This window comes from Phacochoerus africanus, chromosome 11, assembly GCF_016906955.1.
Source record: "Phacochoerus africanus isolate WHEZ1 chromosome 11, ROS_Pafr_v1, whole genome shotgun sequence".
Taxonomy (NCBI): Eukaryota; Metazoa; Chordata; class Mammalia; order Artiodactyla; family Suidae; genus Phacochoerus; species Phacochoerus africanus.
In genome coordinates, this window is record NC_062554.1 from 2,007,258 (window position 1) to 2,027,417 (window position 20,160).

Genomic DNA, 20,160 nt, shown 5'->3' on the forward strand with positions numbered 1-20,160 from the left:
CTCCAGGCCTGCTCTCCATCTCTGGAGAGATGTCAAGAAGGTGGCTGCGGGCACCTGAGCTGAGGGACAGTCTGACACAGGGAGCCCACAGCCTAGAGGGGGCCTCGCTTCCCCAGACCAGCCAGGCTGTCCGTCCCCTTTCACTGTTCCAGGGATCAAGGCCTTGGCCCTGACCGGGCAGCTGCCCCTCAAGAGGCTCCCCCACGTGTTTCCACTTCATGATCATCCAGACCGGGAAAGGCAAAGGCTGGTGGCCACCAGGGCCCCCTCTACAGCCCTCAACGGGCTGCAGATCCTAGAGCCCGACTGTCACCCAGCTGTCCCTTCAGGACACTGAGCCCCAGAGGAGGGGGAAGAGGTTCACCCAGAGCCACAGGCCAGCGGCAGAGAGCTGGCCTTGTGACTCGGCCCTGCCTCGTTCCCTTCCCTCCTCCGTGGATGCTGCAGCCTGGCCGAGCAAAGCCCGGGTTCCTTGGGAGGCCAGGCCCGCCCCCCGAAGCCCGCTTCCAGAGGGGGGCACAGGATACAGCCCCTCCAGAGGGTCTCTGCCGAGCTCGCCGCTCACCCGGAGCCCAGGCTCTGCTCCGATTTGCCCTCGCTTTCCGCTGGGGTTGCCCGCCTTTCCTCCACCTTCACCTTCAGCGCTGGGAGCCTCGGGTCTGTTACCCCCCGCCCCCAGCAACATCAGAGACATTCAACACGCACAGGTCAGCGCCCTGCAGGTGAGGAGAGTATGCCAGACTCAGAGACGCCCGGAGCTGGGCCATCTGGAGACCCCACTGGCTCTGGCACTGCCTGGGCACCCGTCCAGAACCTGCCCCCTCCCAGCTGGCTGACCGCAGCCCTGCAGCGCCTGCTGGAAACTGGCTGAGCAGCCCCTCATGGGCTCCCCTCTCCCCGAGGGTTACACCCCAGGCCCAGGAAGGATCTGCGGCGAGGAGGGGGCCCCTTTCTGGAGCCCAGCTCCAGGCCCGTCTCGGCAGAGATGCCGCAGCTTCCAGCCCGGGCCTCAGCATCCTCACCCTGAGCTTGGACCCATCGGCCAAAGCATGAAGAAGGTCGCACTGCTCTGATCGCACAGGACAGCCTCACTGAGGCTGCGCTGCAGGCCGTGGTCCACGACCCCTGCTCGCTTTGGGCTCCAGGAAACTTTCCTACACAGGAGCCCAAGCCGAGCTCCGCTCCACCAACTGTCTGAGGTCAAGCCCAGAGTTCAGTCACAGACAAGGACACCGGGTGGGCCCCGTGGAGGTCACAGAAGCTGGTAACTCAGAGAAGTCCTTGCACGGACCTTACAGAACAGCTAAGGGGACAGCTCGTAAACACCGCTTTGCTAACAAACTGCCTTCACGGCTTAAGTTCGCTTCCGGCGTTTCTTCTTTCCTCCCTCGAACTGCGTGCCTTCCCAGCATCACACAGCCCCGCTGTGGCTGGTGGGAACCCCTGAGCCTAAAAAGGGGCCGGCGAAGATGTCCAACGAATGGTCTTTGGGCATCAGAGGCTAGAGAAGCCCAGCTCCAGCTGGAATATGTACAACCCTTAACCCAGGACCTCCTCTCACTCCCCCCCCCCACTGCCGCCGCCCACCGTTCCCCCCACCCGAGGCCATCCCGCCCTTTCCATCGATACCCCACCCCTGCCTTCAGGGAGGCAGAGCTGAGCCAGCTCCCAGCTCCGCTTGGCTGCCTTGTGAGCAGACCCTCTCTTGACCGTAAACCTCAGCATATCAGGGGTCGGCTTACGAGGCGCAGGGCACACGGACCTGGTCTGCGCACAGCTCTGCTCCCGGGACAAGGGAACCCTGGCCTTAACCGCCAGCCGCCCTGCAGCCACCGTGGCCCCTCCAGCAGCCCCCATTCCCGTGGGCCGCAGCTGCCAACATCTGTGCCTCAAGACGCAGAGTTAGAGCTTCTCTCACTGTCCTCCCTCCCCGCCCTTGGGCAGACACCTGACCCAAAGGCTGCTAATCCATAGCTGAGCACAGATTAAAATAAAAGCCTGTGGGAGTTCCCGACGTGGCGCAGTGGTTAACGAATGCGACTAAGAACCATGAGGTTGCGGGTTCAATCCCTGGCCTTGCACCGTGGGTTACGGATCTGGCTCTGCTGTGAGCTGTGGTGTAGGTTGCAGGTGCAGCTCGGATCCCGCGATGCTGCTGTAGGCTGTTTCCCAGCCTCTCCAATTAGACCCCTAGCCTGGGAACCTCCATATGCTGTGGGAAGCAGCCCTAGAAAAGGAAAAAGAAAAAAAAATTTAAAAAAAATAAAAGTCTTTAAGGTCTATTTCCTTTGCATTTAATATTTCTTCTTGGACTGGGGCAGGGGAGGGACTTAAGCTTAAAAAAATATGAGCAGGGCCAATGAGAGTCTCTCCTTCAGAACTGGAGTTAAAACACACTCCTGGGGGAGGGACAGACGGGGAGCGAGGGACGGGCAGACGCAGGCTGTTCCGTGTGGAACAGATGAGCAGGGAGGGCGTGCTGTGCAGCCCGTGGAGCTCTATTCAATATCCTGTGATTAAACCATAATGGAAGAGAATATGAAAAAAACGCATACATGTGCGTAACCGACTCACTTTGCTGTGTAGCAGTAATTAAAACAATACTGCAAATCAACTATACTTCAGTAAAATAAATTTAAATTTAAAACGCACGCACACACAAATCGTGAAAACGCATCAACAAGAGGAATGACGACCACGTGCCCCAGTCGCCCTGCGCCCTCGTCCTAAGGGCCATGCGTTCCCAGTCCCATCAGGGCGCCTTCCCGACAAAGGATCCCCCACACCTGTTTCCCAGCCTCTCCTGCAGCTGAGGGGGTGCACGGAACAAACCCTGCCCACTGGGACCTGTGGGAAGCTGCGGGGGTGGGGGCGCAGACGCAGAGCAAGACTTTCCTCCCTAGTTTATAAAAACGGGGCATGTTCTACTCAGGACACGGCTGGGTCTGTGTGAGGACAGGCTGCCCGGAGCTGAAAGAGCCTTCTTGCAACCATTAGGGGCACACCTGAGGCTGCAGGGCAACCCCCGAGGATGGCAGGGCAGAAAGGAAGGAAAGCCAGAGCCCCTGAGGTCGTCCCGGGGCCACTGATTGAACCCTGGGACCACCCATCCTCTGGAGGTCTCGTCGTGACATATAAACCTGCCTCTTTTTTCTTTGTCTTTTTAAGGCCGCACCCACAGCATATGGAGGTTCCCAGGGTAGGGGTTGAAGCAGAGCTGCAGCTGCCGGCCACATCAATGCCGGCTCCTTAACCCACTGAGCGAAGCCAGGGATCGAACCTGTATCCTTATGGATACTAGTCGGGTTCGTTACCTTTGACCCATCTGCTTATTGTTCACACCACTTTGCTGAGAAAGAATCCCAACTGACAGGTGTCACGAGGCTGGGCCAGACCGTGCCAGGCCAGCACCCGACAAAGGGGAACAGCGCCAGCACCCACGGGACACAGAGGCTGTGAATGAGAGAGGACAAGGACTGCCTGCCTGAGCCCTCGAGCCACCTCATTAGTTCCAATTCTAACCCACACGGGACCGTCTTTCGTAATAATTCAAGTGAGGCTCGGGTTTAAAGCAGTGCTGCACAAACTTCAATGTGACTGTGAATTACCTGGAAATCATGTGGGGTGGGGGGAGAGGGGGGGACGGCCTAAACCTGTTTGTCTTAAAGACAAGCCGTCGGGATGCCAAAGCTGCAGGTCCAGAGCTCGCAATCTGAATAGCAGCATCTTCTACACAAAAATGCCAACCTCAGGCAATCTAAAACCCATCTCAAGAGGGGCAGCGTGTCTATTTCCAGACAGATAAGACGGGCTGTGGAATGTGTGTGGACCCAGACTGCAAGATGACTCCAGGTCTGCCAGACCGAAAACACACACAGGCTGTCTCTCTGTCCAGAATCAAAACTTTAACATCCAGCCCTGGTAGCCCGGAATGTTTATATGAACTTTTGACCCACCTAAAAGTACACGCTTCACAGACTGCTGGTGGCCAACATCACTCCAGGAGACAGAGGCGTCTAACGTACAGAAAAACCTCTCAAGGCGAGCCTTCCCCGAACCATTGTGAAGCGCTCCAAAACAGACCTGCGCATCTGAGGGCAAGCTGCGTGCTGCAAGGCGTCTTGCGAAACCCGACCGCCACGTCAAGAATATTTTGGATCAAAAATAGTAAAAAATATATATTTTTTTAAAGTATCTCTTTTGGTAAATTATAAGTTAGATCCACATTTCATACCGTGCACTAAGGAGACGGCGGATGAATCCGAGCTAACCCCAGACGCAAATGAAACGATAAACCTGAGGATTCAGGTGAATGTTATTTGACCTTCCCAGAAACGAAAGAAACGCAAACAGGAAAGACCAACAAAGTTAATTACAACCTTTTTAAAGTCTTTGTCTCCAAAAAAATCACCATCAACAACACGGTAAAACAAAGTGAGGAAAAGCCACAAAGCAAAGGGCCGGTACAACGTCATTTAAATATAAGAAAAGCACTAAAATCATAGTAAGAGCTGGGAAAAGAGCATCAACCATTAAAAACCAGATGAGGGTAGGCACAGCCAAGAGACTCGACATGCTTTCTGGGGGGTGTGCAAGGAAAAGAGCTATTTTTTTAACTTATCCTTTAAAGAAATCTCTATCTGAAATGATGCTTTATAATTTACATCTATTAGAATAATTCTCCATCGATGAATATGTATCGATGGAGAATGAATTTTTTTTTTTCAGATAGAGGTATGAGATCAAAAGTTTGGAGACCATGCAGAAGAATAAATATGAATCAACTCATGAAAAAAAAAATAGCCTTTCTTCTAAACAAAGAAAAGCAAAGATGAAGTGAAACCATTTATCCTGCGAAGTCAGTGAGGCTGTTTTTTCAATCTTAGTGCCTGTTGTTGATCAAGATGTACCTCGAACCCGCCAATGAAAATAGAAGCGGGTGAGATCGTCTCTGAAAAGCGGTCTGGAAAAAATGCGTCACGAGCCTTAAAAATATTCACACCTTTGATCAGAGCTGCCAGATTCAGCAGACTGCATAAAATATATTCAAAATTACTCACTGTGCATCTAAAATTCAAACTTAATCGAGCATTCAGTATTTTGTCTGTTATCCCGACTTAATTTTTCTGCTTTGAAGACTATCTGAAGAGAGTACTCTGAGATAAACAAACATTTCTGGACAAAGACGTTTTCTGCAGCAATGCCATGTGTTCATGAAAGATTAAAATAATCTAAAAGTCAGTATTAGACAGAGACCTGGTTACATAAATTCAGATACATCTACCCAAGGTAAAAATCAGTCACTGTGAATTATCCAGTGAGGAATAAGCACACCAGCCGTTCTCTGTACCCTGGCACATTGGGCTGTTACTGGGGAAGACACCCCTGGGATGGGGCGGGCAGTCCTGAGCAGAGCAGAGAAGGGGCATCGCCGGCAAGCAGGTGCCAAACTGCTCGACAGCCTAATGAAAAGGTTCAGGGAACAGCAGGGCAGGCTCTGCCTGGGGGCTTCCCAGGGGCCCCAGACGCATGGTGACAGGTCAGCCCAAGGACAGACAGCGTCAAGTGACCCTCAGAGAGAGGCTGTGGCCGATGGACACCGGAGGTGGTGGCTTCCGATACCCAGCACTTGGCTTTACGTTCTGTTTTCTGCGGCAGCGTTTTCCTCGTGCAAGCTCAGCCTCTCTCACCTGCAATTCTGAAGCCCTAAAACCTTGTGAGAACCAAAGGTCGGTTCTGTTGTTTTAAGTGAGGTTGGTGCTAAACGTATTTGGCAACAAAACCAGACGTGAACTGGCAGGAGACGCGTATTCCACTTCACGTGGGGCTATTCACCGGTTCTGCTGAGGAAATGAACCCGTTTCCTGCCCTGGGTCTGCAAGAGCTGGTGCAAAGCACACGACACCCAGGCCCATCTCACCTTCCTCAGGTTGAATGAGCTCCGAGTTCTGACAACGTGGACCCAAGAGTTTCAGACGGAGAGGCTATGGACCTGCCACTTCCTTGAGGCTTCACAGAACACCGCAGCCCGAGGCAGCAGTGCCAGCCGGAGAGGAGGGAGGGATGGGGTCCACGCCGGGCGTGGAGGGATAAAGGGAGCCAGGGAGCCACGCGGAGGGGCGGGCACATGACCGGGGAGAAGCTGGGATCAGCGCTGTAAAGCTGCAAACGTAGCAAAGGCAGAGAACTCCGCTCTAGGGAGGCGAGGGGGGATTCTCCCACTGCGGGGCAGAGACCTAAACTGCCAAAGCCGCCCCCCAGCAGCTCCTGACGGGCCCACAGAGAGGAGCTGCAGGTGGGGACTCCCGGCTCGTCTCAGTACCCTCGGAGAGGACCACCAAGAGCGGCCTTCGTGGGGGGGGGGGGGATGCAGGTCCCCAAACCCAAACCGCAGCGCACCCTGCGCCAACCTCCACCTTCCTCCCCGGAAAGGAGCCCACAAACTCCGCGGCTGGCAGCGACACAGACCCATTGCCTTACGGTTCTGGAGGTCACAAGCCTGAAACGGGCCTCCCGGGGCTGAAAGCACCCTGTTGGCCTGGCAGCTTCCCTTTCCAGAGGCGCCAGGGCAGCATCCCGTTTTCCAGCTCCCGGCAGCTGCCTGCGTCCCCCGGCTCCGGGCCTTTCCATCCCCAAAGCCGGCAGCACTGAGAGGGGCTCCTCCTCACCGCATCCCTGGCACACGGACGCCGCTGCCCCGCCTTCCACGTATAAGGACGCCAGTGATCACACTGGGCCACCTGGATAAGCCAGGCTGCTTGCCTATTAAACTCAGCTGAGCAGCAACCTTCGTTCCATGGGCCGCCGCCCCTTCTGCACAGGTCCTGGCAATTAGCATGCGGCGCCTCCGGGAGGCCGCCGTGCTTCTCCCTCCCGCACAGGTGCGGGGATGCGGTCGGCCTTTGTGATGAAAAGGCTGAATCACACACATAAGGAACCCATTGAGACATTCTGCAGTGTTCAGGAGAAGCCGTGGGGATGAGGCTGGTATTGACAGGACATCGCATGCTCCCCCCAGCTCCTGGTTACATTCCAGAAGCTTCCTCCGTGGACTGGCTCCTCACCTCACCCATTCCCAGATATCACCAGTCTCCTAGAGCGGACCGGCCCGTCTCCACAGACAAGGAGATGGGTGACCAGAGCCGTAAATGTACAGCTTTGGCGCCTCGCCTGCTTCCCTTGGAGGCTGCAGGTGTGTGGGGTGCTCAAGAGGGAGGAGGGCCGTCAGGAAAGCCGCCGGCTGCTCTGGGGGCGGGAAGCACCTCGAGGGCGAGTGACCTGCAGAGCAGGGGCGGCCGGTAAGGAACAGATGAAGCAACAAGGCTCTGGTGTGGCGTCAGAAACCGAGGAGCAGGGCAGGCCCGGGGGGAAAACAGCGACCCCGGCTGGGGCTGTGACACAGTCAATTGTGCACGTGCTGTCGGGGGAAAAGGGTCTTCCGTGCTTGCTCTTCTCCGGCCGTGGACGCCCCCTTCTCGGGAGGGGACACGGCCAGGCTGACGGTGCTCGACCGGTGGGGGCGGGGCTGGCCCGAGCTGGACGGGGCACAGATGAAGCGAGAGCCCCAGATGGGGGTGGGCCCCCGTGATCACGTCCCCCGCCCAGGCCAGGGGCTTCCTCACCAAGCTCTCCTCGAAGCACTCCTTTATGTAGGCAGCTGTGGGGCCCGGGATCTGGCTCAGGAGGGCGGCCCTCTCCTGAGGATGCTCCAGCAGCCCCAGGGCCAGCCTCAAGTCCTCGACGAGCTGCAGCACCTGGAAGGGGTTCAGGTAGGAGGCCGAGGAGGCCAGGCCAGGCTCACAGGTCCCATCGCCCACACCTGGCCCTGTTTTGGTGCCTGAAACGAGAGAGAGAGAGAGACGGGAGCCTCCGTGAGAAGGGTGGACATCACGGACCAGGAAGTGATAAAGGGCAAAGTTAGTGACAGCGGAGGCACCGACCGGGTGGGAGAAGCCTAGAAGACATTTATGCCTCAGCAGAACCGCTCACAAGGCGAACACTGCAGGAATTATCTTTCAAGCAGGGTCCGGTGTGACAGAGGGGGACGACGGCGCCCGCTGGACTGGCCCCAGAGCTCGCACCCCCAGACACCTGGGACAGCACAGCCCGCCCTCATCGGGGACCAAAGACCCGTGCGCTGACACCCTGAGACGCCATTCTTCAGCTCTGGGCTGCACCGACTCGTCCTCTTTTTATTTTTTTTATTCTTTATTTTTTTAGGGCTGCACCCACAGCATATGGAGATTCCCAGACTAAGGGTCGAATTGGAGCTGTAGCCACTGGCCTGCACCACAGCCACAGCACTGCCAGATCCAAGCCGAGTCTGCAGCCTACACCACAGCTCACGGCCACGCCGGATCCTCAACCCCCTGAGCGAGGCCAGGGATCGAACCCGCAACCTCATGGTTCCTTGTCGGGTTCGTTCCCACCGCGTCACGACGGGAACTCCGTCGTCCTCTTTTGAAGTTAACGTGGGAGACTCTCCATCTGCACGACGGCCGCCCCACTGCGCACTCGCCACTGCTCTCCTCCCGAGGCGGCTCCCGACTCTGAGCCGGTCCAGCGTCTCGCTCTGATCAGCAGCAGGTAGGGAGGTGATGCGGTGTGGGCGTCTGGTGAGGGCTGAGTCGATCGCCATCCTTCTGGATCTGCCCAGCTGGGCCGTCTCTACACCCTCTACATACGCTTATTCTCTCTCTTTTTTTTTTTTTTTTTAGGGCCACACCTGCAACACATGAAGTTCCCAGGCTAAGGGTCGAATCGGAGCTGTAACTGCTGGCCTACAACACAGCTAATGGCAACACTGGATCCAAGCCGCATCTGTGATCTACACAACTCACGGCAACGCCAGCTCCTTAACCCACTGAGTGAGGCCAGGGATCGAACCCGCATGGGTTCTGCATGGACACTGTCTGCATGGACACGGTGTCGGGTTCTCAACCTGCTGAGCTGCAATGGGACCTCCCCATCCTCACCTTTTGACTTGTGTTTATTAAACTGTGTGTCGCTGCACCTCACCTCACACTCTGGGCTGGGGTCTCTGAGGCCAGAGGCTGTGTCGCAGAGAGCTGACACAGTTAGCGTGCCCCCTGCCCAGCAGATGATGCGGGGTTTGGAATGTCTGAACAGGCACTTGGAGGAATAGCGAAGAGGAAGAAGGCCTGGATTTCTCCGGAGATCTGGGATACCGGGTCAGTTTTTTCTAAAAGGATATGTCCCAAATAAGACTGTTCCTGCCTTTCTAAACCCCACCATTAAAGAAAAAAAAAAAAAAGTCTCCTGTGCCTAAGTACTGGGATATACTTTTCAAACAAAATCTGGGCAACACAGTCTAACAAAGGATTTCTGTTTCAGCAGCAAGACACAGTCAGAAAATATGGGGTCATGACGGAATTTCCAGGGCATTTGGGTTGTTTATAAAGCCAGCAGAATAAAATATTTGAAATCAGGACTCTTGCTGGAAAATGCGGGCAGGAGGGCCACCACAGCCCTGGTTACACTGCAGGCTGACGGCTGATTCCAGGTTCCTCTCCCCTTTTAAAAGCCAACTTCCTCCTTGCCATGGCAGTCTTTGGAATGAGAAATCCACACAGAAGGAAACAATTACTATTTGATTGCCGGTTTGCTTTTCTCAAAGTGCAGGATGGAGGGAACTGTGAATTGCAAGCCACAATCAAGTCCGCGCCTCCGGGGAGCTAGGAAACGCCCCTGATGTGCGCTCAGCACTTTCTGCCTCCTACAAACCCAATTCTGAGTCGACTGGAAAAGGCCACGGCCAAAACCTCCAGGAAGGAAAATGGACAGAGGCAGGGCAAGACCCCCAGCCTCCACACAAACAATCCCTCTCCATCCTGGTCACACACACACACACACACACACACAGAAACGTAGCTAAGTCAGGCCAAGAGTAGGGGGAAGACGGAGATTGTCATGGACTTTCTATCCTCTGCAGCCTTGGTCAAGGCCCTTCCACTCTCTGGGCCCTTCCCTAAACCCTTAAGCTTCTTCCTTATTCCTCAAATACCCCGTGTGTGTGTGTGTGTGTATGAGGGCACGTACCTATTTGTGCATGTATTGTGGGCAAATAGAAGACTTGAGTTTCTTTTTCTTTGCAATTTACATCAATGCACAGGCCCACAGAATGGTCCAGAAGGGGGAAACTCCTAAGGCCCAGCATCAGCAAAGGCAAAAACCACCCAGAAGACCCAACGCCACACAGAGTCCCTGCAAATGATCAGCTCCCACGGAAAAACCACAGTCACAGAGGGAACGACAGCCAAGTAGGACCACAGCTGCGACAAGTAAGAAGACGCGCGCTCACGGACCTGGGTTCCGCAAAACCACGCAAAAGAGGCAACAGCACAAGGCAAGGGGTCCGTCCCTAAATTACTTCCCACGGAAGAGGCGCTCACGGCTCGTTCTAGCCTGGTGATGACTCTCGTTGGGCCAACCTCTCCATCGCTGTATCTTCAACCGTAAAGCACTCTTCAGGGAAGACAGTTTAGCACAGAGAGTTTCCATGGTTCAGGCACACACTGAAATCACCTGGGGAGTTTTACAAACTTCCTGTGGCTGGGTCACACCTCCAGTGGTTCTAGTTTGATTGGCTGGAGACTGAGCTGGGATAGCAAAAAGCACTCCAGGTGATTCCAGCGGCAGCCTCAGTGGCTACCACTGACTGGCACATCTCCTCAACCAACGGTAAGTGTTTTGTTTTGTTTTTTTCTTTTTTTGGCCACCCTACAGCATACGGAGTTCCCAGGCCAGGGATCAGATCCGAGCCACGCTGGATCCTTTAACCCACTGTGCCGGGACGGGGCTCAAACCTGCATCCTGGCGCTGCAGAGATGCTGCCAATCCCATCGCACTACAGCTGCAACTCCTCAATGGTGAATTTTGATGTTTACCGAGGACCCCTGAGCATGGTTATTCTAAGGGTGCAGAACCAACATTTAATACAGGTTTAGTGATCGCTGGGGGAAGGGCAAGACTGCATAAAATGCCAGTATCGGATTGTAGTGAAAGCCTTTTAATGACTGCTTCCAAAAGCAACTAAGTACGTATGTAGCAGTAATTAGGGCCGTCCAGCTCAGAGCAGGATAATCCTCCTGCCCTGAAGTTACAGCCACAGGACTTCCTCTGAGGGACACATAGGAAAGTGACATGGGTCACTTCCCGGGAGAAAGTCTTTAGGAGCCAGAACAAGACTCTCCTTGTCGCCCCTTCACACTCCCTGGCCTCCGGCAATGGTGGGGACTGAGTCAGCCTGTGTCTCGAAGTGACGAGGACACGGCCCAGGGCTCCACGCAGACTCGGGGGACACATGTAGGACGCATGTTCCAAGCGGCTGACATTTGGGGCTGTTTGTTACTGAGCAGAACTTAGCCGGTCTTCACTTATACCAAGTATGTTGAGTAACTCAGACAATACGTGCAAGATAAACTTTATAAAGGGTCTCTATCGTGCTAATGGGTTCTTTGGCACAAGGTATAAAATATCTGATGAGAGCATCAGAGGTGAATTTTTAAAATGCTCTATTTAGGAGTTCCCATTGTGGCACGGAGGAAATGAAGCTGACTAGTATCCAAGAAGATGCAGGTTCGATTCCTGGCCTTGCTCAGTGGGTTGGCGATCCGGCATTGTGGTGAGCTGTGGTGTAGGTCACAGACTCGGCTCGGGTCCCATGTGGCTGTGGCTAGGCCTGCAGCTGTAGCTCCAATTTGACCCCTAGCCTGAGCACTTCCATACGCCACGGGTGCGGCCCTTAAAAAAAGAAAGAAAAGAAAAATCATGAGTCCTCTCATTTTAAAGACACACAGTGAGTCCCAACAAGGATACAACAAAAAAATCCACCTTAGAAACAACACAATGAAACTGAAGAACACCGAAGATAAATCTTCACCCAACCAGAGACGATCGACAGACATTTCACGGTTAGACTGACAACAACTTCTCATCAGCAATAAGGCCTGATGCCCACGGGTAGTTACCAGCCTATAACCTCTACAAGATAAACTCCCACTTAAGATTAAGGCTAAAGTCAGGGCACTTTTCCCATAATGACTCGCGAGATTTTTTACCGGCAGACTATTCCTAAAGGGATTTTTTCTTAAAGGAGCTCCTTCATGAAGCAGGAAAAGCTGCAAGAGCCAAAACGAGGCTGAAAGGGGTGTCATGAAAGAACCAACGGCGTCAAAGAAGTTGCTTAAACTGTTCAACAGGATAAACACCATCAATCTAAAAAACGCAGACGGAGGGGCTCCCTCAAGTGGCTGTGGCCGGGTCTGTGTCCCCAGGGTAAGCCGCAGCCACCCCTTCCAAGAGGAGCAGAAAGACTCCGGGAGAACCCAGTGAGAAGGAGAGCGCACACAGGCAGGAAGGAGAAGGCTCGCCAGAAACCCGCCCGCTGGCATCTTGGTCTTGGAGCCTCCAACCTCCAGAACTGTTTTCTTCCTGAAGCTCTTCAGGGCTACACCGTATGACAAAGGCACGAGGCAAGAGGATTTATGGCTGGCTCCCCAGGCGAACTTTACCCTCAAGACGCAGATCTGCAGCCCCTTGGGCACCATCAGCCACCACCCAAGACTCAGGACGGAGCCTAGGGGCCACGTGTCCAGCACACTCTCTAACCACCCCCTAGACCCAAGGCCTCTGCTTCGACACGCTCCTTCGAGAGGGAATGCCGAAAGAGCGTGGATTCTGAGATACCAGGGATCTTGTGCTTTGCCCGACGTGTGCTCTCAATGACCTCTCTATCCCCCAACTTCCTGCTGTGCAAAGGGGGTGACGATACTCTTCATCTCTCGCACGTTTTGTAAGGATTGGGTAAAACAATGCCTCATGCTGTCGGCAGAGTAAGTGCGCGGTTTCGGAGGGACGGTCAGCGAGGACCCGCTGTGGAGCACGGGGACTCTACTCAACAGTCTGCGATCACCCAGACGGGAGAAGAATCAGGAAAAGAACGGACGTGTGCACGTGTGACTGAATCGCTTGGCTGTACAGCAGGAACTGGCAAAATATCGCACGTCGACTCTACTTCAACACCATCTTCTAAAACGTTCGGTGAATAGTAATAAATGAATAAACAACGATCATTTGGAGGATTTGAATCAAGATGATACTAGAACACAAAACGAGTGTGGAAGAAGGGATGGTGACGGCGTTGAGCACTGGAGGAGGTGGGTGTTACTGACGAGGAAGCAGAATTACGACGCCTCATTGGTATTCTGTGAAGATGAAGAGACTTCGCTTCAGTCTTTGTGTTAAGGATGAGCATTAAAAATATAGAAATAGTTTCCTGTGTGGCTCAGCATTAAGGAACCCAAAGAGGACCTGCAAGGACTCAGGTTTGATCCCCGGCCTCACCCAGTGGGTTAAGGATCTGGCGTTGCCGTGAGCTGTGGTGTAGGTCATAGATGCAGCTTGGTTCCCGCGTTGCTGTGGCTCTGGTATAGGCCGGCAGCTGTAGCTCTGATTAGACCCCTAGCCTGGCAACTTCATATGCTGCAAGTGCAGCCCTAAAAAAACAAACAAACAAACAAAAATAAAGAAAAGATTGTTATTTACTAATCTTTGTGATAGACTGATAACCCTCCCCAAAATGTCTACATCCTAATGCCTGGAAATTATGAGTGTTTCTTACCTTATATGGCAGAGGGGACTTTACAGACGTGATTGAGAGGCTGTTCTGGATTTCTAATCCCATGAGCTCGTTGGGTCAGAAAAGGGGGCAAAAGAATGGGCCAGAATGTGCGTGAGGACTCAGCCCGCCACTGCTGGCTGTGAGGATGGAGGAAGGGGCCGTGAGCCAAGGAAGGTGACAGCTTCATAGCTGCCAAAAAGGGCAGGTGGTGACGGACTAGCTGTACTCAGAAAAACCCCAAATACCCCCAAAGGCAAACACACACAGATGTACACTTTTAAGCAGCTGAACTGAGGAAATCCAGCAGCTCAGGAGTAAGAGAGCATTTGAGCTGGTGTCTGCCGCGCAGACCAACTGCCTGGTGGCCCGACACCGGGGCTTGAAGGCACCAAGTGAGGACAAGAGAAGATGCTTACAGCCCGAGCAGAGGGAAGGGTGGGATGGGGGACCTCTGAACAAAGCCAGGATGCCAAAGGGCAAGAGCCTCGGTCAGTCAACTGGAAACACTCAGCCCACCGAAGGCAACTTGGCCTTGATTCTGGAATAAGAACACACGCCAACAATTCAATGTTTTCAAACATTAAAAGAGGGGAGAAGAGGGAGGCACGGAAAGAGTGGGACGAGGAGAAATCAAAAATGGTTGAACAATGGACTGGTTGGACTGGTCATCAAAATAACCGGCTGGTTAAAATTAGACAGATATTTTCAAACTGGTTAAAAAGTAAAAACGCATCTAGATTTCCCCGGCAAAAGATACAACTGAAACAAAAGTGCATTGAGAGCTTGGGAGGAAAAGGATGGAAGACAACAATGCCAAACAAATAACAACGAAAACAAAGCTGGAACAGATAAACATTAAGCAAAATACTCTCCACGGCAAAAAACATTGCCAGAGATAAACGGAAGTACTAGATGATGATGAAAAGCATTCACTAAGAAGATACCATTCTAAAAGTGTATTCATGTAAGAAAACACACATTCAAAATATAAGGCAAACCATATGGAAGTGTATGGAGATAGAATACACCATCTAGTAGAATAATTTTAATACACGTTTCTCAGAAACTGATTAATCAGACAGAACAAGATCCCTAATAACCAAGAAGACGCAAATCACTTATATGTGGAATCTAAAAGAAGGGTACAATGAAGTTTTTTGCACAACAGATACTGACTCACAGACTTTGAGAAGCATTAAAAATATAGAAATAGTTTCCTGTGTGGCTCAGCATTAAGGAACCCAAATTGTACCCATAAGGCCTTAGGGGCTGGGGGGGGGGGGGGATGGGCTGGGGTTCAGGATGGAAATGCTATAAAATTGGGTTGTGATGACCATTGTACAGCTATAAATGTAATAAAATTCACTGAGTTAAAAAAAAAAAAGATTCAAATAAGCAATACCAGGAGGGTAGCAGATCTTAGAAAAATAAAATATAATAGCTAACTTTAGGCTAACAAAATGGAAAACCTTGGTAAAATATACAAATATCTAGAAAAATATAACTTGTCAAAACTCAATCAGAAAACTCAGAAGAAATTAAAACCTGACTGTCCATAACCATTAAAAAAAGACAAGCTTCCATTAACATTGTTAAAATGGACAGACTGCCCAAAACACTCTACGGATATAAAGCAATCCCTATCAAACTACCCATGACGTTTTTGCACGGAACTGGAATAAATAATCCTAAAATTTAGATGGAAACATCAAAGACCCAGAGTTGCCAAAGCAGTCAAGAGGAAAAAGAGCAAAGCAGGAGGCAAAACCCCCCCAGACTTCAGAAACCACCCCGGAGCCTCGGTAATCAAGAGCACGGTGCCGGCACAAAGACAGACGTATGGATCAGGCAGGGGACAGAACAGAGAGGCCAGAAATGCACCCACACCTACCGAGCAAAGGAGAAAGTCTCTTCAGCAAGTGGTGCTGGGACAACTGGACAGCCGCATGTAAATCAGTGCAGTTAAAACACACCCTCACGCCATACAAAAATAAACTCAAAATCGCTTCGAAACTTAAATATAACACCTGGCACCATAAAACTCCTAAAAGAGAGAATATAGGCTAAACATTCTCTGACATTAATTGCACCAGTGTTTTCTCAGGTCGGCCTTCAAAAGCACTGGACATAAAAGCAAAAATAAACAAAGGGGACCGAATCAAATCTATAAGCTTTTGCACAGCAAAGGAAGCCATAAACAAAACAAGAAGGCAATCCACAGAACGGGAGGAAATATTTGCAAATGATGTGCTCAATAGGGCTTAATTTCCAAAATGTAAAAACAGTTCACACAACTCAATAACGACAATGAAAAAAAACCAACCCAATCAGAAAATGGGCAGAAGACATACAGACGGCCAACAGGCACCTGAAAAGATGCTCACCATCGCCAACTATTAAAGAAATGCAAATCCAGACTACAGTGAGGGACCACCTCACCCCAGTCGGAAGGGGCATCATTAGCAAGTCTACAAATAATAAATGCTGGAGGGCGTGTGAAGAAAAGGAAAGAAACACTCCCACGCCGTTGGCGGGAATGTAATTTGTTGCAGCCACTATGAGACACAGTATGGAGGTTCCTTAATAAACTAAAAATTGAACTACCATAGGATTCCGCAATCCTATTCCTGGGCAACTATCTGGAGAAAACTCTAATTCAAAAAGATATATACACCCCACTAGGTCACTGCAGCCCTATTTACAACAGCCAAGACAAGGAAGCAACCAGTGACAGAGACATGGATAAAGAAGATATGGTATACCTATATATACAGTGGAATACTACTCAGCCATGGTCAAGAAGGGAAGAATGGAAGCATTTGCAGCAGCATGGATGGACCTAGAGATTATCAAACTAAGCGAAGTAAGTCAGAAAGAGAAAGGCAAATATTGTATCACTTATATGTGAATCTAACCACAACACAAATGAACTTATCTGTGAAAGAGAATCAGACTCATGACACAGAGAACAGACCTGTGGCCGCCAAGGCGGTGGGGGCAGGGACAGGAAGGAGGGGGGTTTGGGATTAGCAGGTGCAATCTATCATCTATAGAAGGGAAAAACGACAAGGTCCTACTGCTTAGCACAGGGAACTATATTCAATATCCCAAAATAAACCAAAGACTGTGTGTATGAGTGTGTGTGTGCACGCGTGTGTAACTGAATCTTTTTTTTCTGGCCATATCCATGGTATGTGGAAATTCCCAGGCCAGGATCGAACCCAAGCCATAGTGGTGATAATGAGCCACAGCAGTGACGACACCAATCCCTTAACTGCTAGGCCCCCAGGGAACTCCTATAACTGAATCCATGGCTAAGTAGCAGAAGCCAACACAACAGTGCCAACCAACTATACTTCCATCAATCAATCAATCGATTTAAATAAATAAAAATAACTTTAAGAAAAAGACAATCTTCCACATGGGTTTTCAGGTCAGTTCCTACAACTACAGCAAGTATTTAAAGAACAAGTGATTAAGTCCAGTTTTACGCACACTCTCCCAGAGAACAGAAGAGGAGGCTACAGAGCCATAGGAGTGAGAGGTGGGCTCTGCCAGAAACGGGGGGAGGGGATGGCTGCTGAACAGGGGTCTCCACCCTCTCGTGGGCCATTTCAACCTCTTCACACAAAGGGCAAGTCTTTGACAGCTCAGCCCCCGAGGCCCCTCCTACTCCTGCCCTGACCCTCCTCAGGTCCGTGTCGTCACAGGCGACCCAGCCTGGGTCCTGCCTGCAAAGCAGGCAGCTTTGAGGACGGCTGCAGGCGGATCCACCCTGGAGAGGGCGGGAGCAAGAGCAACCACCTGCTCAGGCCGAGGGCCCAGCGTCAGCCCTGACACCACTCACGGGCGACCTGAGTGAGCCCGGAACTTTCTCTGCCCCCACAGAACCTTCCCAAAAGGCACACACTAGTCAGAGCTGGCTGAAAGGCCCCAACAGAGCAACCTCTTTGTTTAACTGTCATAAGACACATTTCTCTTAGCCATTCCTTATCGGGGGTAAGGACAAGCACGGGAGGAAGCTCCTGCCACAGCAGAGAGACCCTCGGTGGCGTTCCCGGTGTGGGTCAGCCGGTTAAGAACCCAACGAGCATCCAAGAGGCCCTCTGCGTCCTGACCTGAGGTCTCTGGCCCTACTGCGGACGACGCGGCCCAGAGAAGCCCGGACCCCGTGAGCCCGCAGATGAGGCCCCTGTGGCATCGGCGTGGGTGGCGGTGGCTCCAGGTCATCCGGAGGGATGAGGGGTCAAGCCCCCATCATCAACAGTGTGATCCCATCACGGTGTCAAGTGCAGCCCCACCACGGGGCTGATCAGCAGGAAGTCCGGGCCCAGGGTTCGCCCCGCCCTGGAACTAGAACAACAGCTTTGCGGTAGAAACAAAATGTTCTGACGAGGGTCCGGGGTCTCAAGTCACCTCTTCCCCGCTTCCCGGCATAAAATTCTCAGGTTCTAGGTAAGTACAGTCACGCCCGGGACACACCAATCAGGTTTCAAGAACTCAATTCTGCAAAAGGAGTTTCACTTAATCCCTCTGCCGCAGTTCCTATTTCTCCTTCCAAGGCCTTTCTTTTTCTCACCCTCCAGAGCCGAGGAGGGCCTGGGGATGGGGGCCACCACATCTGACTCTGGAGGGAGCCTTTTGTCACTTGTGTATCAGGATGTGCTCTCTTTCCAGGCTGGCTCTTTCTAGCAGGGACCATCTTCTACCTTGACTGGAGGAGGGCGACACCTTTATTACATTAAGGCTTAGTTAGGAGTTCCCGCTGTGGCTCAGGGGATTAAGAACCCGACTAGTATCCATGAGGATGGGGGTTCCATCCCTAGGCTCGCTCAGTGGGTTAAGGATCTGGCGCTGCCGTGAGCTGTGGTGTAGGTCGTAGATGTGGCTCAGATCAGGTGCTGCTGTGGCTGTGGGGTAGGCTGGCAGCTGCAGCTCTGATTCCACCCCTTGCCTGGGAGCGTCCAAGTGCCTCAGGTACGGCCCCGAAAAGAAAAAAATACAATAAAATAAAGGCTCAGTTGCATCAACATCGCTCTCACACACCCTAAGAATACACTTTGGGAAAGCGTTTTGGGAAAGCAAAGAATAGCCTGTCACGTTACCCAGGGATTAACAAAGGAAATTCCTTGTTCTATAGCGTTGTGATCATTAATAGTCATTCTTGAAGGAATTGTGTCCATTCTGGTAGCAGTCATGCTGTTTCTGCAGAAACGCTTTGCTATTGGAAGCATGTGGGAAGCCCATCACATTTTCCTCCACTGAAATAAGTGAAATCGTGTTTTCCTAAAGCAAGAACCCGATCCGGGGGCACGTGTTTGAGCACCTTACCAGATGCAAAGCCACCGAGCGTGGGCGGTGCTGGCAGCCCTACCTGACATCCTTCGACCTCTAAGTAACCAAAGCCTGCAAGAAAGACCGATGCAAAGCTTCACCCACAAACACCGCTTCTGTAGGATCTGCGTCTTGAGATGAATTCTGACTTTCTGCGCGCCGCTCCGCCCTTAAGCACAGGACCCCTGGCTTGGAAGCCGAGTGGGACAGAGAAGAGAGCAGGGCCACCGGGGCCCAGGGGACCGGCAGCATGAGTAGGACAGCACCCCTCTCCCAGTTAACCCTCTTCTCCCACAGGGGCCCCAGAGAGCCCCGGCTCACCGACCAGGCGCCATAAAGCCAGCCCAGGAATGAAAGGAGCCCCAAGAGACTCAGATGGCCCTGGACTCAGGTCTCAGTAATGCCACTAACCAGCACTAGAGCTCGGCTCGCAAAAATAATGATGTCAAGACTCACAACAAGGTAACTAACAGTAACTCACATCGTCTGAGCGCTTACCGAGTGCCAGGCGCGAAGTCCCTTCGGTGCCTTCAGTAACCCTCCCAACAACATGAGGTGGGGACTGTTTTTACCACTGGTTTTTCATAGAGGCAAAGAGGGGTTAAGCAATGTGTCCAAAGATCCCGCAGGCAGCAGCAGTAAGTGGCTGAAAGCTACAACCCATCGGTCTCATCTGTCGTCCACATTCAAAACCACAAAAACGTCTGAGTTCTTTCACCCAGTTCAGCCCCGCCCCTTGACAAGGAGGACGCACTAATGACCCCGAGGCAGAGTATCCCGCACAAAAGCATTAAGTAATCATCATTCCTTTCATCACAAAGGGCACAGAACATGTGCCCTGCAGACACTCACTAATAACTCGGTGTTGAATTAGCGGCGACGCAGCTCCTGTCAAGCGTCTCTGTGAGCCAATTACTGCTGAAGAGACAGCTCACACGATGTGCCACCCGCCTGAGTTGCAGAAGCTAGTGATCACGGGAGTTCCCGTCGTGGCACAGCGGAAATGAATCCAAGTATCCATGAGGATGCAGGTTCGATCCCTGGCCTCGCTCAGTGGGTGAAAGATCCGGCGTTGCCATGAGCTGTGGTGTAGGTTGCAGACGTGGCTCAGATCCTGTGTTGCTATGGCTGTAGTTGTGGTGTAGGCTGGCGGCTTCAGCTCCGATTGGACCCCTAGCCTGGGA

The 20,160-nt window shown here is 52.3% G+C and overlaps 1 protein-coding gene across 6 annotated transcripts in view; it reads right to left on the reverse strand.

Moving 5' to 3' along the window:
* PPFIBP2 (PPFIA binding protein 2) overlaps positions 1-20,160 on the reverse strand; it is a 147,810-nt gene that overhangs the window by 90,705 nt on the left and 36,945 nt on the right. For all 6 annotated transcript variants that reach the window (XM_047753413.1, XM_047753412.1, XM_047753405.1 and 3 more), the window contains exon 3: positions 7,623-7,837. In XM_047753413.1, coding sequence (XP_047609369.1) covers positions 7,623-7,837 — 215 coding nt within the window. The remainder of the gene's footprint in view (positions 1-7,622; positions 7,838-20,160) is intronic.